Raw genomic sequence first — 20,508 nt, 5'->3', positions numbered from 1 at the left:
TGCCCTCTGGAATTTCACTGAAATAGTACGAGTTCAGTGCATAATTATTTTAAACATACAATTTTTCATTAGAGCATTTCCAAGCATACGCAAAGGATATCTTTCCTCTATCACTATGCGTTATCCATCATTAAACTACAACCACTGATCTATTGTTTCAGTCACCATCTTGAAAAACTACCTGTGGCCAACAGTCACAAAAACAAGAGCCTTCCAGCACTTTTATTTCTATGCCTAGTTACATGGGCTGAATGCCAAAAAGGAAATAATACCAAGAAGCTCTCAATGATTAAAACACATGGTTAGAAGAACGACATCTGGAGAAAACATGATGTTTGGCAGATCACAGTGCAACTGGAAAAACATTTAGCACTGGAAGTCTTGGCAGGTGAGAAAAAGCTGCCTCATTTTTGATCTCAGCATAGGTTTGCTTGGCTCTTGTTAGACTGATTGTTTTCAGCTGTCAAGACTTTAAATCCAGAGGTACGATAACTCTGGGATAGACAGATCACAGCCGAGATTCACAAGAGCCAAAACAAGAAGCACACTTGTAATGGTGCTCCATCTACATGAGGGGCTGAATAAGACTGGACCTCAGCATTTCCAGGAGCTGGTATTTTTCCTGTGGCTGCCCTCCAGAGCACAATGTTAGCTTGCATTATTTTTCACTTTGCTGTTGTGTCTAAATTGACCCGATTCAGAACTTATTGCTTGAGTCTATGGAAGTTTGAAGCAAATTGAATAAATCACCAGTGCTAAGTGAGAATAGTCACTCCAGCACAAACTCACTTAGAGAGAGAAGACTCAGACTGGCATCCCTGTTTATGTGCTTCATCCAGTGACTGACTAGTAAAAAATGTGCAAGCTTCATTGGAGCCAGAACAAGAAACTAGGTCTCATATCTCACAGGCCAATGACAGCTATGTACCCCTAAGATCTATTCCTTTCTCTTGATGAAAACATAATTATTGCAGAACAAACAGGTCAGCTTCAGCAAGGACTTTAGAAGGGGCTCCAGACCCAAAGAGCCTGGTCCTTGGGAACTACTTCTGAGTGCTGAGGGATACATTTGCATGGGAGAGGAGTGATATTAGAAAAAAAAAAAGGCAAAACAAAAACGAGTGAAGAGGGCTGTTGAACCACATCAAAATAGCTGTGGTTTTGTATGTTCTTGTTTAGCAGCATGGCCAATCTACTGTAAAAACTGTCTGATCAAACTTCTCAGCTTGTGTCATCTCATACACACTAATAACACATATCAGACTTAGAGCTAATAAATAGGTGATCCCTAGGATATGTCAACTTGGATGCTGTGTTATGTTCTGAGGCTAACATGGCATTGAGGAGAAAATGGAAAGGAGAAGCTGAAGAAGTAATCAGGATAAGGGCAGATTTTGCCAGTATTCCTGTAGAAGTGACTCAAGAAAAGCACAGGGAAAAGGCCAGACAACTGCATGCTTTGGGTGGGAAGAAAGGAGGGGAGGGGAGGAGAGAATCATTGAGACTCTATAGTGTGAGGGCCCTGAGGGAAACAATTGCCATGAGGGAACAATTACTATACAGACAAGAATAAGAGCACCAGCAGAGGTGAGAAAAGAGATGCTCTTTATTAGAAGTATGCTATACGTACCACAAAGCAGATCAAAAGATTCAGCAGACAAGCGAGTAAGAACCAGCCTTGTCTGAGAGAGTCTCAACAGAGGCTTCAGTCGAGTCTTTTCAGAGAATTTCCAGACAGATTAGATCATGACCTGCATTGCTACACACTCCAGCTTCAGTCACTGGAAAATGAGCTAATAGCCTCCAGTCCAAGCTGTGTCTGGAAAATATGTGTGCTATTCTTTTAGTTGGCAACTTTAAAAAACTCGTCATCATCAAGAGCAGGCAGTGGGAGAAAGAAGGAGGAATGCAATTGCATTCTTCAAGCAAACACTTCCTCCTCTATCTTAGACTGTAAAACTATTACAGCTTCAAGCTGATCCCTGTAATCAGCTGCCCAGCCCTTTCTACTTTATTGGCTGTTTTGTGCAGTCAAAGCCAAATTGCCAAAGGGAGAGGGTCAATCGTTTGTGCTGCATCTGCTCCAGGCAGTGATAGGAAACAAGGTAGATGTTTAGGGCTAGAACTAGTTAAATGCAGATTCAGGACACTGAAAGCAGGAGTGGGAGAGGAGAAACAATCCCAAAATAAAAGCAATGGGAATATGCAGAACAAGTTGCTTGGCCAGGCTAGTGCACGGAAGAGCAGGCCATCTCTTTGCTCCTTGGGCTTTCATGGAGGGAGGGGAGGGCAGGAGATACGTATGTGTATATTTAGGAGGGAAAACAAGGTGAATAAAACTACCAGTCATCCAGTAGTAGAGGGCAGGACTGCTTCTCCACCTTGCTGAGTTTGGGTCAGAAGGGAAGGGGAAGAGCATTCATAGGAGCACAGGGTCATTCAGTCCAGTTCCTGCTATCAGGGACAACAAAGATTTCATCGGAGTGAACTGCTATTCCATTCACTGCTCTTTAACAAACTGAAAGCTAAGAGCAAAAAAGAGCAAATAGCCACAGCTGTAATTCAAAATTTTAGAGAAAATAATGGACCCTCAATTCAAACAACCCAATATCTCTGAAAAAAGGCCACTGTGCAAGCACTGCTTTTTCCTGCCCTTGCATATACTGTTTCTGAGAGGCCATCCCAAAAGCTCACCCTCCCTATATAACATGCAACAATCAAAGCATTAAAAATTAATTTCCTAGGAATGTTCATTTTCTCTATGACACTTTCATGCCAACTTTAACAGAGATGCACCCTACCCAGCGCTGGAAACACTAATTGAATGTAACCCATGGTCTGGCAAACTCACACTGGCTCTATTTTATAGATGGGATTATGGTTGGAGTGTTCAAGAAAACAACAAACTTTGGTGAGAAAAAGTGACTTACCCAGAGCCGGTGCCAATTTCAGCTGCAGTGTTCAAAGGTTGTGTCCTAATCACTGCGTCAGTAGCGGATGCATTGATGGGTTTACAGAGGCTTGAGAGGATTTATTGCCACTTTCTTTAACAAGGTAGTAATCAAACATTTTGAAGTGAATAGCAAACAAACCAGAAAGAGAGCTTGACCCAAACAGAATAGGGCCTGTGCAAGCACAAGACTCCCAGTGCTGTTTAATATGCAACAGGGTGGGTTATTTGGTACCCACTGCAAATGCATCCATGGGTCAGAATATGCAACACAGCTGGTGAGGTGCCTTGATGCAGGTTTAAAATTGGAGGAAAAAACAATATGTGGAGTACCAGTATCCACTTCCACTGTTACAGAAAAAACAAGTGTGACCACAGAACAGGAAACCAGCACCACAAAAAACAAACAAAAAAAAAAAGGAAGCTCTGCAGGCTCAAGCTGGCAGGGTAAATCTATCTTCACAAAGAGCAGGACAAGCTGAAGGAGGGAGCCCTGCTGCCCTCCTGTCACACAAGGGAGCTCTGCGCTGAGCTGCATTTGGCTCCTTGGTGTAACAGGAGGCAGAAAACTTCTTCTAACAGCTTCTACTTTTACTTGACCCCAGAGTTTGGAAGTTCCCTCCTATTTGGGGAAGAGGGAGAAACTGTCAGTCAGTTACTAGGACTTGTGAAGAGGTAGTCTCTACTATTTAGTACACTCACCATCCAAAATGAGGTAAAAGATTTCTACCAAATCCAAATGCTACTAATAGCTTTGGGAACTCTTGGAAGAAGCAGTAGTTCATCAAGAGAGGAACTACCCTATGCTGAACAGTAGTTTATCAGTAGTTTTTACTTGCACAAAGCACCTGCATGATGCTAGAATTAGGTTATAGTTGGACTTGATGATCCTGAGGGTCTCTTCCAACTTAAAAGATTCTATGATTCTACATTTATCCTTGTTTCTCTGCTTGTGTTAAGCACACTCAGAGGACAGCTCCACCACGACATTAGCAAAGGCATCACCTTGTTTTGGCGTGGCTGGTAAGCAGGGCAACTGGAAGACAGGTTAGGGATCAGGAGTCTCATACTGCAAGATGCAGCATGCAAGAACTAACAAAATAATCCTAAAAAAATAATAATAAACTAAAAAAGCACATTAGAGCACTCCAGCTTCAGGGTCTCATCCATGGCTCAAACAACAGCTGAATCAAACTAAAGCCAAACTAGATTTTTAATTGTTTCTCAAGTTGCAAACGTCCAAGTAATCTCATCTGCATAGATCAGTAAGCCTTCCCTTCAACAAGCCCTCATAACATTCCCCATTGCAATTTTGCCAAGCTACTGCATGGATTATACAAACTGCAGAGAAGTGAACAAAATCACACACTTTTAGTTAAGGAACAGATTGCAGGATTGTCATATCTTAGCTACCTTTCAGTAGCAGAAGTGTGGAAGGGAAAATGAGATCAAAAGGAATGCTACGATTTTTCTGGTGCATATTACCTCGTCCCTCCCCAAGATGGAAGTAAATCTGATCAGTTGCATCTTTACTAGAAAAAGAAAGAATAAGTCACCCAAGAACCATTTTTCCGAGTATGACATTATATCACCTGCTGTTACCTAGTTTGATCAATAAGTTGAGGTTCCCCACTCCTCCCTGAAGAATTAAATACCTGTATTTACCACAACAGAGAGAATTTGACCACAAATATTTGTCTTGTGTCTGCACACCCAAGAAGATGAAAGACAACAAAGCTGAAAAAGGCAGAGTGAGTCTCTCTCAGAAGTGTGCTACTTGGAAATAGTCTATGAGTTCAGTAGAAATAAGGTAACTTCAGTTAAATTTGAGCCTGGTCCAGTTTGGAAGAACTGATCTATTTTGCCTGATAGCTGCATGGCAGCTGGTAGGCAACACTTACTACTGCCACCTCAACACCAGTACTGGCTGTTATTGGCAAGAGACAAGCATGTTTTTCAAAATGTCCCCATTTTCAAGGGATGACACTTTGGTTCCATACCTCCCATTTGATAACTTCCATAGGTCTCTTTTTCAGTGTGAAAAATTACTGCTAGCAGAGGCAGCACAACACCACAAAGGTTACAGCTACTCTGACTTAAAAAATATCTCACAGCCGTGTGAACCACAGTCCTTCCCACACATAATTTGTGGCCCCTTTCCCCATTCTTGGTGTCTCACCCTGTTTTTACTTACCTTGGCCCAACAAGAAGCACAATACAATGGTTTGGTAGTGAAACAGTCTCTGGTTACAGCAAGATACAGCCAGTTCCCAAACAAAGCATGAGCAAGCTGCATTTAAGAGCAGCTCAAGTTAACAGTCTCCAAAGAAAGAAAAAAAAAAAAGTGCTTCAGTGTAAATCAACCCTTGAGTATGGCAGATCATACTGCCATACCAGTCTTCCAGGCCAGTAATTCCCTGCAGCATGTAGTTGAAACATATTAGAGAGGAGAGATGTTGTGCTTTAACCCCAGCCCCACCCAGCCACTCACTCAGTCCCCACAGCGGGATGGGGGAGAGAATCGGAAGAGTAGAAGTAAGAAAACTCATAGGTTGGAAGAAACACTGTTCAATAAGCAAAGCAAAAGCTGTGCACAATAACAAAGCAAAACAAGGGATTTATTCACTGCTTCTCATAGGCCAGCAGGTGTTCAGCCATCTCCAGGAAAGCCGGGCAACATCACACATAATGGTTACTTGGCAAGACAAACACCATCACTCCAAATGTGTCCCCCTTCTTCTTCTCCCAGCCTTATATGCTAAGCATGGTGTTATACGGTATGGTCCATGGTCCCTTTGGCCAGTTTGGGACAGCTGTCCCAGCCGTGCCCCCTCTCAGCTTCTTGTGCACCCCCAGCCCACTCACTGGTGGGGTGGTGTGAGGAGCCGCAAAGGCCTTGGCTCTGCGTGAACGCTGCTCAGTGACAACTAGCAATGTTAGCAATGCTGTTTTGAGCACAGATCCAAAACATAGTCCCATACTTGCTGCTGTGAAGAAAATTAACTCTGTCCCAGTCAAAACCAGCACAAGGGAACAACAAATTTGAATGGCTATAGGTGGAACTATGCTGAGCACATAACTAGACACATGTGAAAAACTTGGCCTTCAGTCCTCACCTCCATGGTGAAACAGCAGCAAAAGTGTAAAGTAAAACACTAAGTACCAGAAATAAGAGTAAGACTCAAAAGAAACAGAAATAACAAGAACAAAAGATGGACTTTATCTGGTGACTTTAGATCAAGGAATGAACAATATAAGTGATTTTGGATGCTGGTATATGCTTCATATATTCTAATTACTCATTCTAGAAAGGCTGCTGATGAAAATACTTTGAGTTCAAGAGACTTCAAAATTCCTTGTTTAAGGCTTCGGTAGATTCTAGAAAGGATATTATATTAATCAGAAGACATAATTAAGATGGCTGCATTTTTCTTTTGCAGTAAGCAACACAAGAGCAAAGGATGACTTTTCCAGGAGCGTGAACAGTGAGTCTGGCTGGGTTATTGTGCTTACCTCCATGTTGAGGAAGAGTAAACTTGCAACACTACACAAAGTCTGGTGGTATTATCTACACTTTAAAATACTGACAGATAAATGCTTTGGTACCTGCTCAAGGGACTAGATACTTAATGAGGGATTTGGGTTTTTTTAGCATATACAGAGGCAAATATATTTTAAACTAGTATCCAGTTTAAAGTAGAGCATAGACCCCTGTTTCTCAGAGTCACTTTTTTTTTTCCAGATTGAAACAATATTTTTGTTGTCACTGGACAGGGCACAGGCAACACAGTCAAGCTATTTATCACCTCATTTCCAGGTAATGAAGACAAATGTTCAAATTCTGCTATTCCCTGCCATTCCTCATCAAGATATTTAGGTAGAAGCCCTGAGGACAGGGACTATGTTTTTGTGCATTTGCATAACACTTCAAAGAAGGGGTGTTAAGTGCCAACCAGTGCTCATGGGAACTCCCCCAGTACAAATGTTAGCAAAGCAAAATGTCTGCAGTGGTGTTACTAAACCCCCAAAGTGTTTCCAGTCTTTCAACATCAATCAGCACAACTGAAGCCAGTAGTAAATTGATTCTCACATTCCACTGCTGCCGGTTTTTGTTAGAAATGATTTGTGATAGATATGGTGGAATATATTGATTAGTACTGACAGTCCCAGTTTCCCAGGCTCTTTGTAGCGCTGCCATTCCAAAATGACCTGCTTTCCACCTTGTCAATTTTCTTCAGAGTCCGTTATAAATATCTGTTCTATTTTGAGAGCTTCAGCCCCTCCAGAAAACAAAACAAAAGGGTCAGGCAAGATAAAAAAAAAAAAATAAAAATCAGTACAATAAAATAGGTTTGCAGTGTTGCAAAAGAGCTTGTTTTTATTGACAGATTGTGTGTCAGGGAAGAAAAGGCACAAAATAAGTTACAAAGACAACATATGAACTGTATGAGACAAAGGCAGTATCAGAGCTGCTACAAATCACCTAAAAGTTGGCTTACTAACAGTTGTAGGTTAGCCTCTACAAAAATCTTAAAGGATTTTTTTCAAATGATCAAAATCATAGAGAAATTAAGTGAGAATGTAAAGACCACCAACATTAACTTCTGACAAAATTCACCTGGGCTTATCACCATAACTCTTGTTTAAAACAATGGAAAATATGTAGTATTACAGAATTATTTAAAAAACTCATTTACATTTATAAATTAAGAACCTGATATTTACCTTTTGTACCTTCAGTGAAGTACAGTACACACAGGCAAGGCAGTATGCATAGGAAATACATTAAGAAAACAAAACAGGTAAGTGCAATTATTCTGAATATTTCAGTATTAGTTATGGCCCCTCACCTATGGCAATGAACATCTTAAAAAGATGGATCCAAAAGCTGTTCACAGAACATATGAATATACCACCAAAAAAGGTCTATTGTGGAAAAGCTTATGCTGTCTTTAGTTGTGACTTCTCAGATCAAGTATTCTATTAACAGACTTTTCAGCAGTATAACTGGGTTAACAAGAGCACACTAATACAGTTAAAGAAGATAAAGTACTTCTGAAATATGAGTCCTCATTTTAAGGTGGGAATGCTCAAAACACTCAGTATATTCAAGTAATCTAAATTAAATATTTAAAAATACACCAACTATATACAACTTGATTTTTGTTGGAAGCAGTAAATCTATTCCCCCCATTCCTATTGTCCGGTAATTCAACTCTCAGCTGACAAGGACTTTTGATTGTTGGTTCAAATTAAACTGGCATGAGGAAACAATATAAAGTCTACAGGATATAGAGACTATACAAATATTTGATTTCATGATGATGAAGGGTTGAGGAGAAAAAAAAGTAGTTTACCCCTTTGGCTGCTGCTCTGATCAAGCAGAGATCTAAGATCTGTCTGCTGAAATCAACAGGGATGTAAATGTAATCAGACACAGAACTTGGCTATAAATGTCTGATTATATCCTTAGGAGTTTCATTTACTTGACCTAAGACAACAGTAACACAGAAAGAGAACACAGTACCAACTCCTACTCACAAAAACTGTCAGCCCGAACTGTGAGACTTGATTTGCAAGAAGACCCTGCATAGTCATGTATTGAGCATAACTGTCAGGGGTTGGTAGGGAGGGGGCTGCCCTGTGCTGGTCCCAGCCAGCTCCGCAACATGTAGCACAGAATCATAGAATGGCTGAGGTTGGAAGGGACCTCTGGAGGTCATCTGGTCCAACCCTCTGCTCACACAGGGCCACCTACTAACGCAGGCTGCCTAGAGCTATGTCCAGGCAGTTTTTGAAGATCTCCACACACAGAGACTCCACAACCTCTCCAGGCAACCTGTGCAAGTGCTCAGCCACCCTCACAGTAAAAAAAGTGCTTCTCTGTGTTCAGATGGATCCTCCTGTGTTTCAGTTAGCATCCACTGGCTCTTGGGCACAGTGGGCACTGACTCACTGCACTCCAACACTGCCAGAGGAGTTTCGGGCAGTTCTACAAAAGCACGTTTAAGAAAGGGCAGTAAATGCCAAGAAAAAGACATTACAGTGCTATAGTAGTAGGAGGAAGAAAGGATAAGACCATGCCAGCACAAAAGGAGCAGTAAAGAGAAAGAGCTGAGCAGGAGAAATGCCAAAAGAAAATCATGGCCTGAGCAGAGGCTGAGAGTAGACTCAGAAGGAACCACAACTTTGAAGGGACTGCAGCTGGTAAAGAAACTCACACAAGAGCAGTTGAGTAAGAAACAAGGTGCAGTGAAAGAACCGCTCCTTGCAAGCACAGACTGATGCTGATCTCCTGTGCCACCTGTTGCCTTGCCAAAGAGGTTGAGCATAACATGCAGCCAAGGAACTGGAAAGCACCATGGGGTGGTGGATGGCATGTGGGGAGAGAGGGAAGAGTAATGCTTGGAAGAAAGCAGTGGTGTTTTCCTCCAAGAGTTTTATTTATCTTTTCAATACCAAACCCTGTAACTAAAAGCTATTTAATTGGCAAAAAATTAAAATTCATTACAACTCCCCAACTCAAAACTTTTTATTGGCCCCAAAAATCCATGTCTTCATAAAATTAAGGGGCTTTTTTGCCCTTTTAAAAGCAAACAGTACACACAGGAGAACTTTTTTTCAAGTGTGTTATTTTTTAAGTGTGTTATTAATATGCTCCTTTAAAAGCTTAAGTCTTTTAACTAAAGGCCTTTAGAAAAATCTTTAAACAGAAGGAAGACTTGTGATCTTTAAGTAATGGATTCCCACATAAATAAAAGGAAATAATTTGCAGTTTCCTAAAAAAAAAAAAAAAAAAAGTTCTATTAAATACAAAATTGACAAAAAGGCTCAACAGAAAGAGGTAGCTTAAAAAAATCAAAGTATTATTAGATTGAGGAAGGAAAGATAGTGCAATAAAAATATCCATATGAAAATCATACTTCCACTTTCTACATGACTCACTCAAATTTTAACAAGAAAAAAATAACATTTGGGTTGGACTTTGGGAAATTATAATGATCAAAAACTCAAACCCAGTCTTTTAGAGGCATACTTGAAATCACAACAATCACAATAAAATCTTTTACAATAAATCACCCAGAAGTTGTCTGCTCTGTAACAATTTTCATCAGTGCCTGCAACACCTTTTCTTTCCTACAAACTAGCATCAGAAATGCCTCTCTCAATCTAGTTGCCATCATTTCAAGACATTTTGTTTGAACACAGAAGTGCTAGATACCTCTCATTGGGCATCTTTAAGTAAATATAACTTTCTACATTAGCAAAGGTTTTCTTACTGCCATACTTTTTGCCCGCCTCCTGATAATGTAGGTGTAATATGAGCACCTCAGATGTGTTGGTGGGAAGCAGTAACATGCATGCTGGAGACCTGTCTCCTCCTATAAACATTTTGTAAATGAAGGTGGGCAAGTACTTACTTAAACATCCTCCATTCTATAAGCTTGCTGTAAATGAGAAGACCCTGACACCCCACGGTCCCGCTTCATTCATTCCTTTCAAACAGTTCTTTTGGGGGCAGACAGCTCTTGCTGCACAAGCTTTTAGGCACTTGCCTATTTACTGGCAAACAGGCAGCCATGACAGGGCTGACTTGCAGTGAATTTCAGTTGTAACAGGGATTTAAACTCCTGACATTACTACTTAGCAATGCCTCAAACAGACTGTGTATTTTATAGAAATCTGCTAGATCCCATGAAGCTCCAGGCAAGTTGTTATTAGCAATGTGTCCTGGTTTGTTAAAAACAAGTTTCTCTTTCAGTGAATTTGCCTGTCAGCTAAAACCTTCATATTAACTGCATTTTCCTGGAGAACCAGACACATGTATTGGTAAACATAGCAATGGAATGCAAACTTATTGATAAGCATGGATGGACATCTCGAGAGAGAGAGGGGCGACAAGAAACAAGTGACCAAGAAACTGACCAACTGTGTATAACATCCCATTCACATGAATACTTCATATAAAAGTGGGAGATCATGAGGATCTCGCCCTTTTGCCTTTGCTTTTTCCCTTCTGCTTATGGCCGACATTAGGAGAGGACCTTGCTAATTGTCCCTGCGAACTGAGGCCTAGTGAGAGACTGAATCCAGCTCCGATTGGCTGCAGAGTCCAATCCAGGACTTTGGGTGCCGGCTCTGCAGTTGCTGAGACTTTCAAGATTGGTTTTGTATATTTTGTATTATTTTCTCCATTCTTATTAGTAGCATTAGTAAAACATTGTTAATTTTTCCAACTCTCTTCTCTCTGTCCTCCTTTTCCTCCCGATCACCTGTCCTGAGTGAGAAGGGGGGAGAGGGAGGGGCAAAAAGGGGGAAGTGGGGGGGGAGAGGGGGTTAACAATATATCTGCCAGGGTTTTCTTGTCACCCCACAATCTTAACCCTCGACACAATGCTAATTTGTAAGGCTGATGAATGAACTTAAATTCCAATTCACGGTTTTTAACCAAGTTTTATCAGTCTTAGAGTAAGCTTTTGACATTTGCAACTCAGAAGCTAGTAAGCTCTGCTTTCTCTGTAAGTGCTACATGGTATAAATTCTCCATGTTCTACAAAACCTCCACTTTATCTTTAAATCCTTCATTTAATTTCTTTGGTTTCTCAGAAACAAAAGCTACTTAGGTGAACCGAGCAATGAAAGACAAGCAAAGATAACTCTCTTACTGTCCGCTGAAGCTCTGGAGATGCTTGTAAATACCAGCTTTAGCAGGTTGCATGGAAGAATTCCAAATGAATGCAGCTAGAACTAGTTTTGGACCATTGCTTTCCAGCAAAAACTGTCTTTGGCACTTATATAATCCAATTCTATGATACTACTTTACACACAATCTCGTATCAAGTTGACTAAGGAAATTAAAGATGACTTCTATAAAGCAGGCACTTCAAATTAGAACAGAAAAGTCTGCTCCCCATTAGGCAATATAGGAGCTTTTTTTCAGAATGACAGAATCAGCCAGCAGTACCAAAAATAAGACGAGAGAGCTCGGTAAATTCAGATTGTCAGGCTTAAAATTTTAACCAGCTCTATTAGACTTAAATAACAGTAGCACCTGGAAAGCTACAATAGACTGGACAAAGCATTAAAAATACATAGCAGGGAAAAATCCTATATAAATTTATTCACCTTCCAATTCTACATTTAGATCTGTCACAGAGGTTTTCTTATGTAGGTATCTTTCTTCCACTTAATACCTCTTGTAGTAAGATACAAGTAAGCAATGAGACTCAAAATACAGGTATACTTTGAGTCTCCTGCATGGTAAACATGAATGCAGACACTTCTGACAGGCATTAAGTGCGTTAGGCCAGACTAACTTCCACCATCAAATGACAGCAGTGCTCTTGAGCTTTTCTAACATACCTACTTGCAAGGCTCACAACTTGCATGCACAGATGCCTAGATTCAGCTGTGTCAAAGAGCACAATCAAAGATGCTCTAACAGGCAAAGGTATGCATAGCACACTATCCTTCAGCTAAAACAAAATAAGACTAAACAAATATGCATTCAGTGACCTTGCAGAAGATTCAGGAAGGAGTTTTACCTCAGATGTTTCCATTAACACACTCCAGGAAAAATAAGTTTGCTCCTCACTTTCTCCTTTTCCTCAGCACAACAAAAACATGCTGCATTCCCCATAGTCCTGTAAAGGCTATTCTGCTAACCTCAGTACATCCATAGAGTCAGAGAACCCTTGCACAGATTGTGCACTGTGATCAGAGGAGCATGAGGCTTCAATTCTTAAAGATTCGACTGTAACAAAGGTTGCAACTAGCCACAGCCTGCTCTGTGCAAATTAGGTGTCTCTGGAGAGACTTTCACTTCATAACAAGTTGTGTGACAAAAATGCATCAAGTTCTTCCAATCTTTCTAAATGGAAGCTAGTAAATTAAGCAATAACAAGTTATACAGCATTCTCCAAACAGGGCTTTACAAATTTTAATTATTTTAGTGACATGCCGTCTCATAAAAAAAGCCAAGTCCAAAAGAAAACTGAAGCATGCCACATTTTATATTGATGAAATGTTTCATTACTGAAGTAGCAGTCCTGAACAAAACTGACATTAAAAAGGAAATGATCAAACTACTTGCCCCAACAGGACACTCTGGAATCAATGCTAGCTCTGAAAGGTGACACTTGAAGTCAACATAAGCAACAAGAAGGATATTTCCACCCAATGGCTACTGTCTTGTGTTTTCACTCACCCTTCGTGGCAGTTACACTTACTTCCCCACTCTGAGAACTGTTGTGGCAGTTGTACGTTCCCCTCTCCTTCAATGGGGCAGTTAATGGCTCTTTTGTGGGACCCTCAGTCGGTTAGCCAGGGTGCTTAGCAGAGGAGGAGTGGCCCAGAGAAACGGAGAAGCTTCTGGAATGTCCACAGCCAGACCTGATCAGACTATAAAAAAGGTTCCCGCAGAAGATTCCCTTTGTGTGGTCTTCTCGGAGCAGCGGGTCTGTGCCAGAGCCCTCACCATAGGTGGGAAAACCATCTAAGGAAGCTTCCCGGGATTAGAAGCGCCTCACCTCCTCATTTGGATGAGTGATAATAAAACAACCTCATCTGGGTGAGTGGAAGCTATAGCAGTGCCTGATGATGCCCTAGCTACTATAGAAAAGAGACAAACCCCAAACAGCAAAGCAGATTTGCAATGCCTACTGGGTACATTAGGTACTGGAGAAAGCATACCCCAGGATTTTCAGTGATTGCCCATCCACTGTATGACCTACTCTGGAAAAATAGGAGATGGGATTGGACCTTACAGCATACAGAGGCCCTTAACATTCTAAAATATGAGCTTAAAACCTATCAGAAATTGAGCCCACTGCATCCACAAGACCTGCTAAGTGTGGAATGGGGCTTTGCAGAGCATGCTTCCTATTGCGGTATATTCTGAAGGGGGCCAAAAGGGCCAGCCAGACCCTCGTTGTTCTCTTCTACCACATTCAAGGAAACTGAACAATGATACCTGGAGTGGGAAAAGGGACTCCTCTTACCCAAGCAGCTAAGGAGGTAGAGAGGCTGTGTACGTCACAGGACATTATTGTGCAAGGCCCTTTTCCTCTGCTAAATTCAATCCTCGAAGGATCACCCCCGCCACAAGGGGGTGGCACAGAAAGCAACAGTATGGAAGCGGTAAGCCTACTTGGAAGGAGTTAGTCAGTTACTGCCATTGAAAGAGAGTTCTGTCAAAATTTCAAAACTCCAACAACCTGTGAACACTGATCCAGTCCTGCTGAGCCTGCCTTATAAGGCCTCCCCAATTAAAGAAGCACCTGAGGTAATCCAGAACTCGGACACACAAGGGGTCTGGTTTACTGATGCATCAGCCCATCGGGTAGGGACAAAGTGACAATATAAGGCAGCAGCATTGGAGATTGCCACCAGAAAAACAATAACAGAGAAGGGAGAAGGTAGTGTTTAAGCAGGATAGTTGTGTGCTCTCTTATTAGCAGCAGAAGAAGGAGCCTCTGCAATTTATTCTGATTCCCATGCAACTTATAAGGGTGCCACTGAATGGATATGCCAATGGGAATCCAATCAGTGGGAAGTAGGTCGCACTAGAGTGTGGAGAGCTGAAGATTGGCAAAGACTACTAGAGACAGGCAGGTCATGGCCCTTGAGTGTGGGCTGGGTAAAAGGACACACAAAACATGGAATCCCAGCTGCCAAATTGAACCAACAGGCTGACCATCTAGCCCAAATTAGAGTGGTTAAAGGCATACAAGAGGAGTGGGTACGGTTAGCTGAATGGCTACACATTAAACGAGGCCACTCTGGGAAAGCAGATCTGTATTATGAATGCTGGTCTCAGGGATGGCCAGTGTCCATGGGAACATCTGAAGCAGTTCTTAAAGCCTGTCCACAGTGCCAGATAAGACTTAAAGCTGATCACCCAAATCAGGCCCTGGCCCAGCATATCAGACAGGGCAAGACTCTCCGAGTATGTGGCAAGTTGACTACATTGAGCCATTAAAACCCTCTCATGGAAAGAAATACATCCTGGGGGGAGTAGAGGTGCTATCAGGACTATCAATGGGCACTGCTGTCAGTGCTGCCATTGGAGACCAAACAGTGCAAGCACTGTGTGGGTGGTTTAGTGGTCTACCCACCCCTGAGAATATACAAAGTGATAATGGCACACATTTTTCAGCTCCTGTGGTTCATGATTGGGCTAAGGGGGGAGGTATCAAGTGGGTGTTTCATACATCAAATTACCTCCAAGCCAATGGGATTGTGGAACGAACCAATGGTTTGATTAAAAAACATGCAGCCGTCTCACGACACAGCTGGGAAGGACGGTTGGCACGAGCTGTCTTCATTGTCAATAACCACTGGGGGAGCTATGCAAGTCCCAAAATCAGGGCATTTTGCCTTGAGAGGCCGCTAACTAACAGTGACTCTATAACAGATAAAGGGAAAGACCAGGTGCCAAGAACACAAATGGGCCAGCCTGTCATGGTGAAACTACCTTCCATTGGTATTGTGCCCATGACTTCAGCAAAACCTAGAGGGTTATATGCTTGGGAGGCCCTTGATGAAAAAGAGAAAACCCACCGTATTAGTGTCCAGTGGATAGTCCCGGACTGTTGAATCCTCTATTCTTTCAGCTCCCTCCAGCTAATTCTCCTCTCTGCTGTCTTACATGACCTGTCACTCTCCTTCACTCCTAGCTGTATTCAAGAATCACTTGTGAGGTCCCCAGATATTAGAATCCCAAACATACCTGAGACAGTATTAAGGTCTGACTGATCAGCACCATAAGAAAGCCTCTCATCTCTAGCATAATCCCAGCAAGTGAGCTGGCTGAAAAAAAAATGAGTTACCAAAACTGAAGGAATCCAGGGAAAGAACTCCCATCTTGGGGGTAGGTATCCTAGGGCCTGCACAACACAGAAGACAGCTAACAGTGCAGGTTGCTTAGTATGCAAAGCTACTCTAGCAAAAAAAATGTGGAATAATGTCATCATACTTAACTATAGCAAGTACATTGGGACTCTTAGCATTACAATATGTCAAACTGGGACAGATTTAGTGCTTACCAGCCTTTGCTTCCCAGTAGCTTCTCAGGGCAAATTTAGTGCCCAAACACTAAGACTTATTGATTTGGCCTACACAGACTGCTTACATATAACTTCAAAGTCACTTCTCTCTGACCTTCTGACAGGTTTTAAAGTAACATGGTTGCAAGACCCATAACAACAGTTACTGTTCAACTGAAGAACATCAGCTTAGCAATAATGGTCTATCTAGATACAGAAAATGCTGACCACACAGGCTACAAAACACTGTGCAGCATCTACCCCCAGTGAATGCTACATATAGCACAAGTATCTCAATGTTATAAAGCATTATACTCTATGGGTAAGAAAAAAGTGCTCCGATTGTTTTCTGTACCAAAAGGACAGTTCTTACAAAACAAATCTTTCTGAAAAGAAACTTAATGCACCTAATAGATTTGAACAAAGGGGGAGAGCAAGTAATTGCAAGAAGTCTGATACTACATTGCTGAGCTCCTCCTGGAGGCATTCTCTCCTATAAATAGAGAGTTTCTATAGTGCAAATATAGGAGAGATGTAACGTTAAAAGAGAGCAGCAACTTCTATAGAAAACAAACAAACAAAAAATGCTGATGTTTTCTTCACTCTTGTTTTTGCAATTTTATATATGTATACTTATCGTATAAAAGTACATGAGTGGACAAGTAAGTTTAATTATAAGTTGAGGACTGTCACAAAATCCAGTTCAGGTCCTGTGAAGAGTGATCTTCTACACCTGAACCACTACAGCACCGTACTCTTCTAATGAAAATTATGTTGAGGTGTCCCATTGCATGATCAGGGTTGCCAGTACTCGATAATGACAGTCAGACTATGGGGAGGAGGAAGGCTAACTATGCCTGTCTGCCTCTCAGGTGACTTACTCCACCTACCGTCCAAAGAGAGACAGAGGCAGCAAACACCTAAAAAAACCTGTTGGGTCTTAGAAGCACATTAATACCACTGGACTTGCCACTGTTGACTTCTAAGGAAGCAGGTTTTATTTCTTTAGAAGCCATCAGCAACAAAAAGTCATTTTTCAAGCTGTGAATGCACATTTTTCAAAATGTGAATGCAAAGCTAAAAAGTTACTTGAACAAATAGATTCAACCTTTCCAAGTATTTCTGAGTACCTTATTTGGAGTAATTTTCTTGCACACAAAAGGGCCAAATAAGGCAGAAAGACTATCCAGCTCGATTTAAAAGTGCCCTGCCACATCTGCAACAACTATTCAGTCTGGAAAAAGCAAGTAAAGACAGCAGACTAGAAGCTCCTAACACAGGCAAAAAATCACAAGAATACTGACACATTGTCCATAGGGACTGAAGCTCCCAGCTTTGCTCACAGTCAGCATCTGGATCAAGTTCAGGACAAGTGAGAGCACTGCATATATGAAGCTGCAATCTCTGGGCTGCCTCTGCTCAAGCAGCTAGCTGCAAGCTCCAGATGCTGCTCACTTTCACTTCTTCTCAGAGTAAAGGAGCTTCCTACTTTAACCAAAAAATATTCAGCAGTCACCTTTTAGATTATGTTTTTCCATCTTTTTTTTTTAGTCTAACATCCACAAAAATGGCTAGCAAGTCTGACAATACACTTGCTGCCATTGTGTAGGACTTTGCTAGGAACTCCAAGTAGAAAGACTAACAAATATTTTATGGAAATCAATCTTAATAAATAGAAAGCCACAGGTTGGAGGATGAAGACAACAATGTAATTAAGAAAACTGAATCCTTGCAAGGACTCATCTTTGTAATTGGAACATTTCACATGTTCATGTTTTATATTTGAAGATTCCACATCCTTCTAATGAAACACTTACAAAAAGTTCAGTGTGAACAGGACACTGAAGTTGTCTTCCTCAATAAGGTCAAGTAATCAAGTGCTTGAACAAGCACCTGGTTAAGAAGCAAAGTTAGGTAACCAAAAGTTGTCTCAAAGAGATTAGTCTTTTTTTTTTTTTTAAATGAGAACTTTATCTACACATAAGAATTTTGAATAAATGCTATAGCAGCTTCCCGGCAATAAACCCCAAACTGTAACAGAAACCCATAGTTCCTCTTATCACTTCAGAGTTGAGTTTTTTCTAGAAATAAACAGAGATAGATCCACAAAAATGAAATACATACTCTATGTCCCACCCATGAAATGATATCCTTCACAGAATTATTTCACTGCACACAGAAGTTGCTGAGCTTCAAAATGTATGGCAAAGTGAGGACAAGGTAAAAGTGGGCAAAGCTATAAACAGCAGTGTGGAGATGTGGGGAACATGTGCCAAACATATGCATAAGACAGTCCAAGAAAATGCTCGGTAGATGAAAAGGAAAAAAAAGAAAGAATTAGTAATATCCTTTATGTCTGCAGACTTCATGGGTTGCTCTTTTGTGTAGTCTTTTCTCCTGGCCTTTCATTATCACTAAGCTAATGCACAGCTCATGACTAACGAGCTGCACGCTGTAACTCTATAAACAGGTGTCTGTGTGCAGCAAAAGAAACCTTGTCTCTCCCCTACTCAATATGCAGAAGCCATTTTAACATACAATTTCAGGCATTTGTTCCCACTGAAGTAGCACAGAGTACATTCTGTAACCACTTTCACCCTACAGAAAAAAAAATAAAAAGTGGATGGTTTCAAGTTTAACAATTTATACTGACCCAAAAATCAACCACCTTGAAGATACAAGAGAAACATGTTCATTAATGATCTGTCCAAATCTGTCTAAGCCTAGGTAATTTCCTGGGCTTCAGAAATATATGATCCCACCCTTGCTGTGTCACTTGGTTTGAAATGTGGCCTATGCACTGTCATTCTGAACCACAAGAATCTGAACAGCTGTCTCATATGGAGAACATCAGTAGTGTGATTAGTCTGAATAGTATTCAAACCCCTCTCCCAGTCAGGAAAAAACACAGGCACTTGCCCAATTACATTCCCTGACAGGCGAGGTCCTCAGTACTTGTCTTACAGCTGGACTAACTGGACAAGTAAGAAAAGGCATCAAACAGGCCAGTGTTTCTTCTTTCCATTATTTGATCATGTGAGTCTCTTCATCAGCATCATAAAACTCCTCATCTTCACTTCCACTCCCTGCAGAACTGTCTTTGTCTCCAGACTAGAAAGAAAAATGAAGTCTTTGGTTAGTGCAGAAGCCACTAAATTAATCTCGGAATACATAAGCATGAACCATTACACCTCTGTTGGAATGCTGGTGGAGAAAAAGAAAGGACAGGTCAAATCACTGTATTAAAACTTTGTCACAAAGACATGCAAATGAAGATCTCTTTGTGCTCTTGCTTCTTCAAAATCTCTCTAAAAGAGATGGCCTTGTAGTAGATGGACTTTCTCTGCTCCATCAGTACACTACGGAATATGTGCAGAGGAGAAACTAGCTAGAATGGTTCTGAAGTGATCATCTACTCAGCTTTCTTAAGTCTAAGGGCTCAGAACACATAAATTACTTAATTAGAGGTAAAAGCTTCTCAATCCCAAATTATTACTTCTCCATGTATAGCATGGGCATTTTCATTTTAATTAAAAAGATTCCCCCACAATACTATCTAAAGGTGTTACGGAAAAGGGAAAAAGCAGTATCCCTTCATATGTTCAGAGGGTAAACTCCCTATTACAGGCATGCCTACTCCAGCCAGAGTTCTTTTAACAACATATTTTATATTTTATATTATATCATACCCAAACTAAAGTCAGCTATTACAGCTAATTGATTTTTACTTGGCCAGTGTAGCACTTTTCCACAGAACTGATGATTCCATGGAACAAATTATTCCAGTCAAAAATATCTTGCTAGTATAAACTCCATCTAGTTTGAATATTTAGGATTTTTTTCCCCAGTATGCTTGCATCCACCCTAAGACTTCCGCCTGCCTAGTCATATGTGGGGAAGGGTGAGAGAGAGGGTGAAAAAATATCGATAAATGGAAATGATGTTCCTGACTGACAGTAACATGCAAGCAAAATCTGTAGCTTTAGATCTGTCTTCAGAGAAGTTTTGCTACAGCAACGTGCGTTAACTGCAAATGAATTTCAGACAGTTTGAGTACTAAGACCTGTCAGAAGATATAAAGGGAATCGTGTTATGATTTTTTTCTGGATTTCTAAAATTAGTTGAGGAAAGTCAGGCTATCACTGGATGCTGTCCAACTTGAATATCACATTCATGTATGATAACATGGACAACCAGAATGCCTGTTATCCTGAAAGTGGTACAAAAGGACAATGGATTCCACAGGGGGACTTCAGAGAATGCCAAATAAATTCTACATCTTTCTTACAGCAGTTTCATAAGACCTTTCCATGGCCTTGTCAAGTAAGGTTAATGTTTAACAGCTTTCTATTTTATCAGTGTTTTCTTCGTGAGTTCTAAAATAAACCCCTAATGTGTCACAGACATTGCAGATACAACTTCACTGAAATCATGGGACTGCTTCAGGCCTGAACGAATGACTCTTTCTTCATTTGGATTCAATAATTTTAATCCACCCGAGGAAAAGTGTTC

General features: G+C 41.0%; 2 protein-coding genes across 3 annotated transcripts in view; both read right to left on the bottom strand.

Annotated features, from left to right (window-relative positions):
* MAB21L3 (mab-21 like 3) overlaps positions 1 to 12,634 on the bottom strand; it is a 35,541-nt gene extending 22,907 nt beyond the window's left edge. Inside the window, exon 1 of the mRNA XM_065063460.1 lies at positions 12,496 to 12,634. The gene's annotated coding sequence lies outside the window, so the exon portion shown is untranslated. The remainder of the gene's footprint in view (positions 1 to 12,495) is intronic.
* Positions 12,635 to 16,587: 3,953 nt separating this feature from the next.
* The window catches only part of SLC22A15 (solute carrier family 22 member 15), a 36,942-nt gene continuing 33,021 nt past the window's right edge, over positions 16,588 to 20,508 (bottom strand). The window contains exon 12 of one of the 2 annotated variants that reach the window (XM_005511446.4): positions 16,588 to 19,107. In XM_005511446.4, coding sequence (XP_005511503.1) covers positions 19,021 to 19,107 — 87 coding nt within the window. In that variant the 3' untranslated portion in view covers positions 16,588 to 19,020. The remainder of the gene's footprint in view (positions 19,108 to 20,508) is intronic. The other variant, XM_021299844.2, reaches the window with a different exon arrangement.

The sequence above is a fragment of the Columba livia genome, chromosome 1 (assembly GCF_036013475.1).
Source record: "Columba livia isolate bColLiv1 breed racing homer chromosome 1, bColLiv1.pat.W.v2, whole genome shotgun sequence".
Taxonomy (NCBI): domain Eukaryota; kingdom Metazoa; phylum Chordata; class Aves; order Columbiformes; family Columbidae; genus Columba; species Columba livia.
Note: the sequence above shows the minus strand (reverse complement) of the source record. Positions and strands in the feature narration are given on the sequence as shown.